General features: G+C 35.5%; 1 protein-coding gene across 4 annotated transcripts in view; it reads right to left on the minus strand.

Annotated features, from left to right (window-relative positions):
* Positions 1 to 15,779, minus strand: part of FAM185A (family with sequence similarity 185 member A) — an 88,447-nt gene that overhangs the window by 60,308 nt on the left and 12,360 nt on the right. For all 4 annotated transcript variants that reach the window (XM_016219574.2, XM_087821111.1, XM_016219576.2 and 1 more), the window contains exons 4-5: positions 12,821 to 12,959; positions 781 to 822 (exon numbers count right to left, since the gene is read on the minus strand). In XM_016219574.2, coding sequence (XP_016075060.2) covers positions 781 to 822; positions 12,821 to 12,959 — 181 coding nt within the window. The remainder of the gene's footprint in view (positions 1 to 780; positions 823 to 12,820; positions 12,960 to 15,779) is intronic.

The raw sequence follows: 15,779 nt of genomic DNA on the forward strand, positions 1-15,779 counted from the left end.
TGTTGGCCATACTATTTCAATCAGCACAAAGGAAGAAAAAATATGTCAAAAAGGACAAAAACAGGAGGCCCCAGGCATTTATACTGGCTATGAGCCACAGCTCCCCCACAAGGATCCCAGCTCCCCATTCCAAACCCCTGAACCTCTAAGGACTAAAAGACCACCACCACTCCGAGAGCTCAGAGTGCGCCTTCACCTAACAGGCAAGCAGGTACTACTTGGGATAGAGAAAAGCTTTATCTAAACTATCTTGAACTCTGAACTTTTCCTCCAGCAGGCACAGCATCACATGTGGTGATTAGGTCTAATGTACAATTTGTTCTGGCCTAAGATTAGAACAATAACAGTAACAAAAATGGTTATTATTTATTAAATTTTTACCATATGTCAGACACTGTGCTAAAGTACATATATATATGTTTAATCCTTATAACAACCCTATATGATAGGAACTTACTATTATTTCTATTTTTTCAGATGTGGAAACTGAGAAGTTAAGTAATTTGCCCATGTATAGAAAGTGATGAAATTAGAATTCTAACCCTATTCTGATTAATGCCAAACCAATAATTATACAATATTTATAGGATAATGAACCAATACATTTCCAGAAACAATTTCACATATTCATACATTGGGTCTGCCTATATTTAACTTGCATATCAGGATCCTATCAAGTCATCAGCTAAACTGTAGACTTTATTTACCCTAACAAAATATCACAAATACAGCCATATTAAAAAGCATGCAAAATTTATTAATGAGCATCTTAGCACATACCTACTGTGATATTACCCATCTTGCTTTGTAATGTTATATTACCTGTAAAAGAGAGAAAAAGAAAAACAATTTTATATATTAGGAATAATCTAGAACATGGCTGGATATCCACAATGTTATTTATTTAATAATATTGTTTTTATTGTTGGCAATTTTTCTCAGTATCACACAACAATCAGAAATTTAGTTGCAACTCTGAAATAAAAAGCTTTAGGCATCTATGTGCACTCTCTTCCTCCATTCCATTTTAAGCTTTTTAGTAGAACTATAAAATATACCACCATATATTCTGGGAAATATGAAAGAAACATCATGTTTCTAAAATCCACAAATGAAAATTAACTGGATGAAAGAAAGTGAAAGGATTAGTCAAAGAACATATATGCATAAACCACAGACGACAGTTTGGTGTTGGACAGAGGGAAGGGGGGTGAGGGCTGGGTGGAGATGAGCAAAGGAGGGTGAAAATGGGATATCAGTAATAATATAAACAATTAAAAAGAGAAAAAAATTACTTAAATGCACTGACTATGCATTTTCAATCTAAACATCACTGTATTTATCAGACAACACAAAGCCAAGCTCTGAACCAAGTAATACTAAAATAATCTATGAGAAAAAATAATTACTATTATTTTTCAAGCCAGTGTGCCATGCCTATATTTTAGATTAAAGTGGTTTCTGTGGCAACAGTTAAAGAAGTTTAGGGCAGAAATAATGAATACACTGAAAGATGACTAACAAAGAAAAAAGCCTCAAAGGTTCCATGTTTCAATGAATATACACTTTCCAGGACAAGTATGGGTTATTGCAACCATTCTTCCCAGTCCCCCTCCTCCAATACCAACAATAGTAAGATATTTCTTCATATGTGTGTTTGTATGTATGTATAAATACTAACCACATTTACTACAACTGAAAGTGTAAGCAATATTACCTCTTCTACCATAATTCAAAAACTACACTTAAAAGTAAAGGAATAATTACTATCTTAAAATTAATCTAGGGTAAGTAAACTCATTTATTATTTCATTTCATGGGTACATGATTCATTTGTCCAATAGTCAGATGTGCTTGATTACAAAAATCTCTTAAAAGTCTTATATTCCATCATACTTCATGGGAATATATGAACAATGGGTACATTTGTATAGGAACAAAACTTGGTTTGTGTGAAGTTAAGCCCATAAAATTATTTTGAAGTCTCAGTAAATTATTAGGTTGTAAAGAAACTGTTAAATGTGTTATGTAAATATTATTTCACTGGTGTGTTCTAGACACTCTTCTAATTTTAAATCCAGTAAATGCAGATTCGCCATCACATGCAAATAGTGGCCAAAGATCATACAGCTGCTTAGATGGCTTACAATGATTCCTGCCTTGTATAATCTCCTCCCCTCGTGTGTAAGCTGGACATAATATTTGTTTTTGACAAAGAAAATAGGGCAAAAGTGATTGGATGCTACTTCCAAGATCAGGTTACAAAAAAGATTCTGGCTTCTGTCTTGGCTACCCATCTTTTGCTGTGATGGAAGGGAGCCAGACATGTTGTCAACTGCCCTATGAAAGTGGCTCACAAGCAAGGAACTCAAAGAGGCCTCCATCTAACAGGATCTGGACTGAATCCTGCCAACAACCACACAAGTGAGCTAGGAAGCAGATTCTCCCCTGGTTGAACCTTCAGATGAGCCCACAATCACAATCTCATAAGAGATACTGAGGCAGAGGACCCAGTTAAGCTGCACCCAGATTCCTGACCCATCTAGACTATAAGACAAAAACTGTTATTTTCAGCTGCTAAGTTTTGGGGTAATTTGTAACAGAGGAAGAGGTAACTAGCACAGATTTTAAAAGCTGGAAGTGGGGGGGGGGGGAGGGTGCTGCCATAATAAATACCTAAAAATGTGGAATTAGCTTTATAAACTTGGCAGTGGGTAGAGGTTGGAAGGATTTTAAGGAGCATGTTAGAGAAGACCTAAGTTGCCTTGAACAAATTGTTAGTATGCTTCCCATGAGAGCTTAAAGGGAAGTGAGGAAAAATATTTTTGGAAATTGGAGGAAGGAGGATCCTTAAGCAGTAACAGAAACTTAGCAACACTATCACCATCAGTAACATGGAAAGTAGGAAATATGCCTAATAAACTGAATGATCTAGCTAAGATTCCTGAGCAAAGTCAAAGTGTTGTAGGTGATGCATACTTTTTTTCTTATTGCTCACAGTAAAATGCAAGAGAAGAGAGAAAAACTAAAGAACTGTTAAACAAAAAAAAGAATCTGGACATGAATGTTTTTGAAAATTCTCAGTCTCTCAAGATGGCAAAATATGCTAAAGTAAAGAAGGGCTTCCAAACAAACTTTGAATCCAGGGCACTGCCACACATGGCCTAAAAATGAAGCTGAGGGGATAACTGTAAAACCTTTTGTTAAGACCCTGGAAAGATCGAGAGTGCACCTTACAGTATTAATGTTATACAAAAAGGTCCTTTAAAAAGATTAAGGGTATGTCTCATAGATGCTCTCAATCAAACAATAGGCCCTCTAGAAAGCTGGAGAGCATTGTAGCTCTCAATACCTCTGCAGAAGCCCCTATTTTCAAAAGGTTCTTAGATGTGGCTTTTATCTAGTGGAATAAACCCCAATGTGATTCACAGGAGGCTGACAAAAGTTTTGACAGAATTATATCAGCAAACACACTGCAAAGTAGACTAAAAGGGACAGTGACAGTACAAAATGAAGAGACCATTCGACCCACAAAATTCTACTGGCAGGAAGTAGACTGAGAAAACTACTCATCTTCAAATACATGCTACAGTTCATGAAAAAGAAAGGATGACTCAGTGGCAGGAACCTAGAACTCAGAGAGCAAAGCCTGGAACCCTAATTATTCCCAGGCCTTGAGGTTTAATCAAGGAACCTCCAATGCTTGCCCATTCAAATTTCAAAATCCCTATGGACCAATGACTCCTTTGTGCTTCTCACTTTCCCCCCTTAGAATAGGAAAGTTGAAACAACTATCCTATGCCTGTTTTATCACTGTATGTTGGGTGTGTAGGTGGTGTGTGTAGGTGGTGTATGTAGGGGTTGAAGTGGCGGGGCTAGATAATTTGTTTCTTTAGTTCACAGGTCTTCAGATTCAGAGGAACTACAATACAGGCATACCTCAGAAATATTGCAGGTTTGGTACCATACCACAATAAAGCAAATATTGCAATAAAGTGAGCTGTAATCATTTTGCCTTCAATTTATAAAACATGTAACATCTATGAAGCACAATAAAGCAAAGAATAATAAAACAAGGTATTCCTCTACTTGAAGATCTGTACTTAAGTAACTATACCTGAGGAGCCTCATCAACACTTGATCTGATTTTGATGTAGAGATTCTGGACTCTGAAGTGATGTATAAATGGGATGAAACTTTTGGAATCCTTGGAAGGAAGGGTGGGCATTTTGCATGTGGGAGGGATATGCATCATGACAGGGTGGGAGGGAGAGGGTGGGGTAGAGGACAGACTAGCCACCCAAAACCTTATAGGATATCTGGAGAGATGCATACATGAAAAGTTAAAAATTAATATTTATTAATCATTGTAAGTTAACCTCATAAGTGAACAGTATGAACTAGGTGCCAGAGCCATTCAGAGAAAAGAGATTAAAATGACCTAACATACCCAGGAAGAATAGCAATATTGGAGATTATCATCAGAGCTGAGATTTGAAACATAGATAAAATTTGAATATACTGAGGGAGAAGGATTTTCTGGGAAAAAGAATTACATAAGCAAAGATAAAAAGCTGAAACCATACATGTTATGTTTAAATCATGCAGATCAGCTGGGTTGGAGCAATCAGGCACATCTATGAGGACAGGGATGACATCTTATTTGGCATTATATTTCAAGAGCTTAGCACAGTGCCCGGTACATACACAGTAAACATGATTACTTTTTAAACAAATGTTTAAATTTAGTTTGGGAAAATGGATAAAGATCAATCTGTAGCAGAACCATGGAATGTCAGTTTACTGACTTTATCCTACATTGAAGGAGTTAGCAAAGAATTTCAAGATAGAAACCAATACACAAAAACCATGCTTTAGGACAATTAACCTAGTGTGAGACAGTGGATCCTTCCACTCAGAATTCTCTTTACTGCTTCCTCCTCCTGAACACTTCAAAAATAAGATGAATCAGCCCAGCAAATGTGGCTCAGTGGTTGAGCACCGACCTATGACCCAGGAGATAGAGGTTCGATTCCCAGTCAGGGCACATGCCCACATTGTGGGCTCGATCCCCAGTAGGGGGCGTGCAGGAGGCAGCCAATCAATGATTTTCTCATCATTGATGTTTCTCTCTCTCTCTCCCTTCCTCTTTCTGAAATCAATAAAAATATATTTAAAAAAATAATATGAATCAGACACCGAGTATTTGTCATTTTAAGTATTAGTAAAGAATAATGACATAGTTTTATAGTCAGTCATTTAGTTAGTCAGTCCAGTCACCCACTCAGCAAGGCAAAGGAGCTTTATTATCTTATACTAGTCTTCAGTGAATGCAGTAAAAACTTACCATTTTTTAATGAAAATACGGTCTTTCTTAAAGATTGTATCATTAGTGCTCATGATGAAAGTAAAGCAATCTCAAGAAAATAATGGTTCTTAGAACCATAAAATAGAAGTTTTAAATTCATTAAAGAATGAGGACTAGTTCATATTATAGTGGGACCAATAGTTTCAGACTATATCTCACTTGAGTATAAGAGGTCAATAGAGTAAAAGCATAATAGAACAAGAATACTATGGAAAAAATATTTTTAAATATAAAGAATATTTTTAAATATTTTTGTCAATGCTAAAGGATTTTCAAAGCAATAAGCAAAATACATATTTTTTCAACTCATATCAGAATTTTTAGAAAATCTCTACCGTAAACAGAAATATTCCAAAGTTAATAGAATATACAAAATGGGTCTCTTACCTCAAATATTTTATGGAATGAGATAGAATATTTAAAAGTACATAAATCAACCAAGTGGACATTACTAGCACAATTTTCTGTATTTTGTTTTCACCTATTTCATCTCCAATCACTGAAAACAATAAAAAAATCAACTATTTGACAGGAGTAGATCTCTGTAAAAGTCTTCTTTCCAATAAAGCAGATGCCATATAGTCTGTAATAACTATGTGTGCTTACTCTACTCTCAAGTTACACAAATTTTCCACAAACTGCAGTGTTTAAGGAAAATATCCAGTTTTTCATAGCTAGTAACTCCATTCTAGCATGGTCAGGGAGAAAAATAAGCTATCAATTTAAAAATAAATAGTTTATTTTTCTTCACTAAAAGAAATGTTATTATGGTTAAAACAGCACATATACTTATATAATCCAAACAGAGCAATCAAATATCTTTAAAGGTTAAATCCCTTTTTTGTGTTTTTTCTCTAGGGATGGGAGACAGGAAGGGAGGCACTTGCTATTTGCAAGCCACAGTCCTAAATGCTAAGAATACATAGATGAATAAAACTGTTCCTAAGCAGTTTATAATTAGGCAAGAATTCAAGGTCAAAGATGAGGAGAAGATGCTTTAGCTGAGTACTGGAAGATTACTAGAAGTCAATGGGATAAGGAAAGCTGGGGAAGCATTTTAGGAAGACTATAAACAGAATAATCAGTATGATCAAATGCTCTGATCAAGGACTCAGAAGTATAAAACACGGAAGAATGTATGCTAGAAAAAGTAAGAGACTGTCTAATTCTGGAAGACAAAGCATAGGATCAGAAGAGGGAAGTGGTAAGTTAGCCAGGTCAAGGAGGAAAAGGTTTGAGTAAGAGAATACCATGTTCAATGTGCATTTATATTAAACAACCATAGCTATAGTGAGTTTAGATTTGAAGAAGGCAAGACTGGAAGCAAAGTTATTGCTCGAGTTAAGGCAAGAGATGACAAGAATCTGAAGCTGAACAGTAGAAATTAGAAAGAAAACGATGGGATAGACTGAAGAAATATTTAGATGATAAAACCTACCTAAACTTGGTGATTGATGAGATGTGGAAGGTGAAGGAGAGAGAGGAATTTAGTACAGGTTATACCATGTGGTTACCACACTTCACTGTGCTTCAGAGGTGTGTTTTTCCCCCCCAAACCAAAGGCAAGACCCTCCACTAGCAAAAAGATTACAACTCGCTTTATTGAGACCCTCACTTTATTACGGTGGTCTGGAACCGAACCTACAATATCTCCCACGTATGCCTATATTACTTCTAGATCTCTAGTTTGGGGAGTCAGATACATGGTAATATCAAAAACAGCAAATGGAAGTAAAAATGGAGGAACAAAATATGGATAGAGCTGGGTGGGGCTGGAAAAGTAGGAGAAAGGACTTAGAAATGTTGAGTTTGAGCCCTAGCAGGTTTGGCTCAGTGGTTATAGTTTTGGCCCTCAGAATGAAGGGTCCTGGGTTTGATTTCGGTCAAGGGCACATACCTCAGTTACAGGCTCAATCCCTGACCCTGGTTGGCGCACATGCAGGAAGCAACCAATTGGTATGTCTTTCTCATATCAATGTCTCTCTCCCCCCCTCTCTCCCTTCCCTTCCGCTCTCTCTGAAAAGCAATGGGAAAAATATCCTCAGGTGAGAAGTAAAAAAAAAAAAGAAAAGAAATGTTGAGTTTGAGATACCTGTAAAGATCCAAATGGCTATGTCTACAGCAAGCAGATGGATGTATAGTTGGAAATCAGGGCTAGAAATATAAAACTGAATCATTAGAATACAAGGGTAGTTAAGACACAAAGTGTGTTAGATGCCTAAGGAAAAGAAAGAAGAGAAAGAACAACAGAACAAGGAAGAAATCCTGGAGAGTACCAATGGGGTGGAAAAATCAGGAACTCACAGAAGTTTGTTAAGAGCAATTATAAGATCTGACAAAGACCACCAGTGCCCCCTAATATGTGTGTATTTACTCCTTCCTTAGAACACTATTAAACTCTGTATTTCAGCCTGTTGGAGTCAGAGAAAGTCATATAAAAATATTCTGGCTAAAAGTATATGACAGAAGAAGTGTAAGCACTTCTAGGTCTAGTTTCTGAAACTTCTCACATGATCCTCTATGGTCTCTCTTCCTTCCGTGGAAGATTGGAAGTCACACACTGAACGTGGCAGCATCACCTTTGTGGAAGAAGTCGAGTCCCTCCAAGGAGCTGAGCTGAGTGCAAGCGGCATGGAACAGCAACATTTAGTATCTCATGTCTAAATCCTGAAAAAAATCTATGCTGTCTATACCACAAGGGAAGCTGTAATTTCTTTCTAGTATTTCCTATAAAAATGTTTTAAGTCCAGATTCAGCATTAACATAACATAATCATAGGTCAAAATGATAATCAAACCAAAAATTTAACAATGGACTTAATACTAGAATTTGAACAAAGTATTTTCATAAACTTCATGAAAAGTTCTGTTTAATCCAATAGAAGCTTCTTTCTTTTAAAATTTTATATTATTTCTAACTTTCTAAATTTACAAGGCAGATTTATAAATTCATCAGTGACCACATGTCACTCTTAAGGCAAACTGGGACATTTCTTTATAAAATTCTCAGTGCTATCAAAGTTATCAATTGGGTGTGCAAAACCAATCCCAACAAACCAATTCAAGGAAACTTTTCTTTCTCTCTAAAAGAGTCAGGAGACTATATATATTTAAATATTAAAAACACATTTAGTGGAATACATGTAAATACATATGTTTTACATGTATATGTAAAAAATTCTTTAAAACCATAAATATTCAAATAGCAGAGTGTAATAAAATATACTTATTATCTAATTTTGATAACTTAGAAGGAAATCAAAATAGTATACTGTCACAAAGTCTTTTATCTAAAAACAAACTATCCAAGTACCTATTTTCTCACTAGACTCCTAGTGCCGGAACAGTGGGGAATATTTGTTGAATCAATGAATAAATTAGTTTATTTTGTATTAGAAGGCATAAGTACATAATTATTTTGATTCAACCAACTTTACAAATAGAAAATATTATTCATCAGTTACCTTAGTCATTACTCATTACTCACTACTAGAAAATACAGGGTGGGGCAAAAGTAGGTTTGCAGTCATTGTATGGAAAATAATATAAGAATAAATAATAATACCAGAATAAACTGCATCATGTAGTCACAATTGTAAACCTACTTTTGCCACACGCTGTGTGTTGAATGAATCAATAAATATAACTGTAGTGAATGCTGTGACTCATCATCCAGAACCCCTTCATAACTGAAGGGCTTGTTTTCCTAACTGTTGGAGTAATGCTGGCAGACAGCCCTCAGATGTCAGCTCTCTTAGGGGGTCGAATAAAAAGCCATTTTGGCCTAAGATCATACTCCTTCCTGAGGCAGCTTGACTCTAATTGAGGCAGGACAGTAAGAAGCCAGGAAAATTTCTGGGTAAGTGGGATGTGGAAACTGAGACAAGATAATTAAACAAGGCCAAACAATTTAACCAATTTACAGCCAGCTAGTAATCGTTAAGACCTTATCATCCCTAACCAAGGACATTTGAGAACAAATGGTTTATACCTCTCCTCCCTGACCAAAGAATAAACAGCTTAAATCGCCCAGGTGAGGGAGATAGAGGACAGAGACTGAATTAATGCAATTTGTGCCAGCCAAACCTAAGGATGGATGAAGTTAGAGGAACAAATACCAAAAACCAATTACAGCCAGACAGACCCAAGATAAAAGTTAAGGAGTGAAACTGAGCAGAGGATAATCCCAAACTCCCCTATATGCTCACTTTGATGCGTCAGTATGTTAAAAATGCACCTGGAAAGCTGATGAATATTCTGCTGAAACCCTCCCCTAAGATTCTCGCTCCCAGAAGAGAGATAAAAACCCTCAAGACAAAGGATGCTGGGCAGGCTCTCTCTGGAGCACGCCCATGCACCTTCTCAGGAATGAACTTTTTACTTCCTTTCTCCTAAATTCTGAGGTCCCCATGAGACTTGCAACCAGGGGAGAAGCGGGTAGTGGAAGCTTGTCCAGGGCTTACCACCTGAACTTGTCTCCAAAGCCCCCTTTTTCTCTGACTTTCCAGTAAGGTAAAAACAGTCCCACCCTGGTTTATCTCTGTCACTGTGACTTTTACTTCCCATCGAGCTAACAGTAGCCCCGCCTTGGGGCTCACATTTTAGGGAGCTAAAGCAGAGCACCACATAGGCTCTCTCCTGTTGTTTCTTCTACCCTAAGTCCTTCCTTTGTTTCACTGCCCCCCATTTTAATAAATGTACTCTCAAAATCACCTGGACTCATACTGTGAAATCTTTCCTGCAGGATGTCAAGAACCCATATACTACAGGCCAGCCCGAGGTAGACCTGCTCTGGGCCCAGTCGCCATCTGCTAACATAATAATTGGGAATATATAGACCCAGCTCCCCTTACCCCAAAATGAGACAACTATGAGGATCACCCCAGCTTCACTCTTGGGTTTGTTGCATCACAGTCCAACTTCCACAGAAATTGGGCTTCCTTCCTTTGTATGGCATTGGTCCCAAAAGGCCTCCCTAGTAAATTTGCTACACTCTAATTTCCATCTGAGAGTCTGCTTTCAAGAAACCCAACCTGAGACAAAAGAGGATTTAGGTCTGATCCAGATTTAAACTACCCAAGGAAAGGTATTTGACTTCATATTAAAAGTCAGTAAATATAAAAGGGTTTACAAAGGCTAAGGAATGATAAACTCTTTTATCCCTATAATTTGTTTCCATTTCAGCTACTTTAAGTAATCAAGAGACCTAGAGTATTTTGAGGATTGCCTCAAAAAAGTGCATCTGTTTTACTATCATGTAAGCTATTAATGATAAACTACCAAATGCAATTCTTGTCTAACTTAAAAGCAAAAAAATAAAATAAAATAAAAAATTAAACAATGAATTTAGTGTAAACATGGTATAAAGCACTGCAGAGAACAGAGCTGTTCTTATGGGCATTAATTAAATCTGAGTTGATAAGGAATTGCTTCACCACTAAAAGCTACTCAATGCATTAAGTACTACAGTACTTTTATTTTTAATCTTTCCCTGAGGTTATGTTTCTTGTTTGTTTTTTTAAGGTTGTTTTTTTTAATATATCTTTATTGATTTCAGAGAGAGGAAGGGAGAGGGAGAGAAAGAGATAGAAACATCAATGATGGGAGAGTTGTCATTGATAGGCTGCCTCCTGCAAGCCCCGGACTGGGGATCGAGCCCACAACCCGGGCATGTGCCCTGACCAGGAATTGAACCGTGATCTCCTAGATCCTAGGTCTATGCTCAACCGCTGAGCCACACTCAGCTGGGCTAAGGATATGTTTATTGATTTTAGAGAGAGAGGAAGAAAGGGAGAGAGAAAGGGAGAGAGGAAGGAAGGGGGAGACAAGAGAGAGCTTGAGAGAGAGAGAGAGAGAGAGAGAGAGAGAAACATTGATATGAGAAACTTTGATGGTTCCCTCTCATACACGCCCCGACTGGGAATCTAACTCACAACCTAGGTGTGTGCCCTGTCCGGGAATCAAGCCTGCAACTTTTTTAGTACATGGGACAATGCTCCAACCAACTGAGCCACCCAGCCAGGGCTTAAGTATAGTACTTTTAATTGCAAAAGACAGAAATGCAATGCTTACAAAAAAGTCACTATTAAAATATGAACAGTTACAAATTACCAGAACTATTCAATGCACAGCTGAGTGAAAAATAAATGAATAAGCCACAAAACTATTTGCTTTATCTGGACACAGCTCCATTGGACTCAAGCTATTTGGGGCTTAAATAATACCTTAACATTGCAATAATGGTTGATGAAGTTTAACTATTAAATTGAGGTTCAAGGATTATTTCAAGACTACAAGTACTCAATTCCTACGATTTAAAAAAATACATATGTTTTATTGATTTTACAGAGAGAGGAAGGGAGAAAGAGAGAGAAAGAGAAACAGTGATTGGTTGCTTCCTGAACAGAACACAACCTGCAACCTGGGCATGTGCCCTGACTGGGACTCAAACCAGCAACCTTTTGATGCAAGGGACAATACTCAACCAACAGAGCCACATTGGCTAAGGCAAGATTTTTGAAACTATAAGACTATTTGCTAATTTGCTACACAGGTTGGCTAGCACTAGCCATGCTTTCTAATATCACCTAATAATTCATGCTCACTACTAAAATCTGAAGGTTTTGCCAAAGTGTATAGATCCCAGTATTCAGCTTTTCTATAGAAGTTAAATGAGTGGTCTCTACATGGAAAAAGCTTCAGACTATATTCCCTGGAAAATGGTCCAAAAGGCATTTAGCAGATGTGCATATAATGTTGATCTTTCCAGGATAAGTGACACTTAATTCTATCTATGTATATTTCAGAAAACATGCCTAAATTTGAATCATCTGCTATGTGAAAACTTAAGAGGCATGCTGAGTGACACTACATACCAGCATGCCCTTTGCCATACTTCTTCACTATTATGCTCTCTTCTTTTCTTTCAATAAAGTGAATCAACTAAATAATATTACTTGTCTGCAGAGACATGTTTTGAAAGTCACAACACACATAAAATATTTCAGTCAGAATTAGTATCACTAAGTTACTACAATTAGATTCCACACAAATACTTCATTAATTTATTTAATCCTTAGCTTTCTTATAACATAAAAGCAACCACTCAAAACCCATATTTATTTTTAACACTGCTTTTATTTCTTTTATTTCTTTGTGCTTTCCTCTAAATATCTCCTGCATATATTTTCTTATTTAAGGAAATGCATTAAAAATCAGCATTATTATTATTACCTTTATGTATAACAGCATAATACTTAATTTCTTGCCAAAATTAAACAGCTTATAAGTTGCTTTATTTTATGTGTTTTTTAAAAGACGGTTACTCTGTAATTAATTATTTAGGAGGATAGCTTCCTAATGGCAGATCCTTTAAATACAGAGAAACAGAGTCATCTCTTAAAATCTACATTATGTGGAAAGTCTGAAATGTATTAGGCGTCTGTCATCTTACCATGAACACTTCCTAGTGTAATATCCCCAGCAGCAGAAGATAGAAATGAAGATTCTGTGTAAAGATACTTGGCTTTCAGCAAACCATCTTCAGTAGCTATAGTAACAGAACTTCCCTGCAGTTTATCTACGGTCACAGTCTAGTAAGAGAAAGACTCAAGTCAGTTCATTATAAAACAAGGACTGGTAAAAAGCCAAAATGGTACTTACAGAAGTAGTAGGTAACAACATAAAAAGTTAGTATCCAATCACTTTATTGACTTTGATTCCCTAAATAGGTCAATTACAAAATTGAGAGGAACAGTGTACTCTCTGTGGAATGTGAAATAGACCCATTATATTCGTTTATTTAGATCTTCTTTAATTTCTTTTAATAATGTTTTATATTTTCATCTTTTGTTAAACTTATCCTATTTGATATTTCTAAGTGCTATTATAAAAGATATTTTTAACTTCATTTTATCTTAATTGGCCTTTTTATTTGACCTTAAATACAACAACTTCACTAAACTCACTAATTCTAATAATTTACCTGAATTAAAAAATGCTTTCTACATGCACAATTATATTATCTGCAAGTGATAGTTGAATTTCTTCCCTTCCACGCTTTACATTATTGATTTTCTTGCTGCTTCCTCTCATACGATCTGGCTGAGGCCTCCAATTCAATGGTGAATAGAAGCCATGGGACCACAAGAATTCTCACCTTTTTCCTGTTCTGAGGGAAAGCTGACAACACTGCATCCCTGAATAGGTGTTTGCTGTTAGATCCCTTTTTGATCTCTTTTATCAGATTAAGGAAGTCCTCTTATATTTCAAGTTTGTTTTGTTATTGTTTAAATCATAATGGGTTTTGAATTTTAGCACATACTTTATCTGATTTTATTAGACTATCATGATTTTTCTCCTTTCATCTGTTAATGCAATGAATGCAGTATTATTTTTAGAAATTTTCCACTTTACATCTATTAAGGCAGTAGCTTTCCACTGAACAAAATGGAAGGACTTTTGTATTTATCCCTAAGCTTCCCTAACAAAATATAGTATTTATGTCTCAAATATTGAGCACAATTTAAATGAAGATATCTAGTTTAGGATTGCAAATCATCTTTGTAGTATTTTAAACAAATATTTTTAAAGCATAAAGTGAATGTTAATATAAAATTTTTTTTTGTTTATTTTTAAATATATCCTTATTGATTCCAGAAAGAAGGAAGAGAGAGCTAGAAACATCAATGATGGGAGAGTAGTCATTGATCGGCTGCCTCCTGCACGCCCCCAACTGGGGATGGAACCTGAATCCTGGGAATGTGCCCTGACCAGGAATCGAAACGCCATCTCCTGGGTCCTAGGTTGATGCTCAACCTCTGAGCCACAGCCTGCTGGGCAACATAAAATTGTTGATATAGAAACTGAAGTCACCAGGAAGGCTTGCCAGTTTTGCCCAGAGTCAAATTCAAGTATTACACTGAGGTGTTTAAAGAAAGAACATCACTGTTTTTCAACACATGGGCATCAGTGTAACCTGCTCCTAATATGTCTTTCAAAAACTGTTAAAAGGTCAAAATATTTTTAATACAAATTCAGTTTCAAGAATACTAAAATATGAGAAGAGAAATATAACTATGAAAAAAGAAAGAAAAGTACCTTGAGATTCTTATGGGAAGCAGATTAGAATACTTGGCCTTGGATTTGAAATCTATAACGTTCTTTTTTAATGGGCTTTGATTAAATATATAATATACAACCAACAGCTTCTTACCTACTATAGCCTGTTTTAAGGTAATTATAGATTCACAGGAATTTTACTTTAAATTTAGTTTTAATAATTCTGTCAAAGGAAAATAGATATATTCAAATTTGTGAGAATACAAATGTTTTGCAGTCTTCAGTGTTATAGTAAAGGTATAAAATTCCTGAAAAATTTACCTTTTACCTACAAAGTTTCTTCATGAAAAGTTGCCTTATACATGGTTTTAAATTCTCCAAGTTTCTATAAACTAGTTAACAAGTAGGAATACTCTAGCTTTTTACAAATACAGAAGCTGTTTTAGGGATCACCAAAAGATAGATAAATATTGAGAAAATAGTTGAAACTTAATTCAACTGGCAAAGGGGCACTTTTGATTAGATTCTCCCCACAACCAAATAAAGCCTTTAAGAGACTCTTTATGAATATCTGGAAAATGTCAAGGATTTACTTTATTCATTAAACATGAAATATTTTAATCTGTAGGAAGCAAGAAAAAAATCCTCCACTGCCCCACCAAAGCAAATGAATGCAAGTGAAAGTACAACAATTCTCCCACCACAATAATATAGTTATTTTAACCGATCGTTCTATAAAATTAATTTCAAACAAATTCAAAATTCATTAATATAATACACTATATCAAATAATAACTAGAACAATTAAACTTAAGACACCACAGTTTATATCAAAACACTGAGGCTCTGATTTATAGTTACTAATTATAATAAAACAAATAATCATAAATAGACTCTTTGGATTAAACTATATAACTTGCTTATTAACAGAAATAGCTATTTAAAGAAAGAAAAAATAGATTAAAAAATCAAAATCAATTCCTGAAAGAGGTATTGCTATAAATTAATAATTTTCTTTTCTATATGAGAGGAAAAACTTTTCATAAGTTTATTTATTATAAATCAACATTACATATAATGAAAATCACGTTTTAAGGAAGCACTGTGGCTTTATAGTCCAACCTAAGAAAGTCAATTGATAACTATGTCATTAATTCACCCAATAGTCAAATGAATTTCTATCTTCTCTGTACCAAATTTAGGATACTGGAATTAATGATATAATTTAAAAATAGCAACTCCATATAAAATAACAAGTAAAGAATGCTGTTAAGTGTTTATAGAACTCACTTGATTCTCATAATCTTGTTGACTAGGAAAAACAAATTATACCATCCTTATTTTATGAATAA

Source organism: Miniopterus natalensis, chromosome 10 (assembly GCF_054644295.1).
Source record: "Miniopterus natalensis isolate mMinNat1 chromosome 10, mMinNat1.hap1, whole genome shotgun sequence".
In the NCBI taxonomy this organism is placed as follows: domain Eukaryota; kingdom Metazoa; phylum Chordata; class Mammalia; order Chiroptera; family Miniopteridae; genus Miniopterus; species Miniopterus natalensis.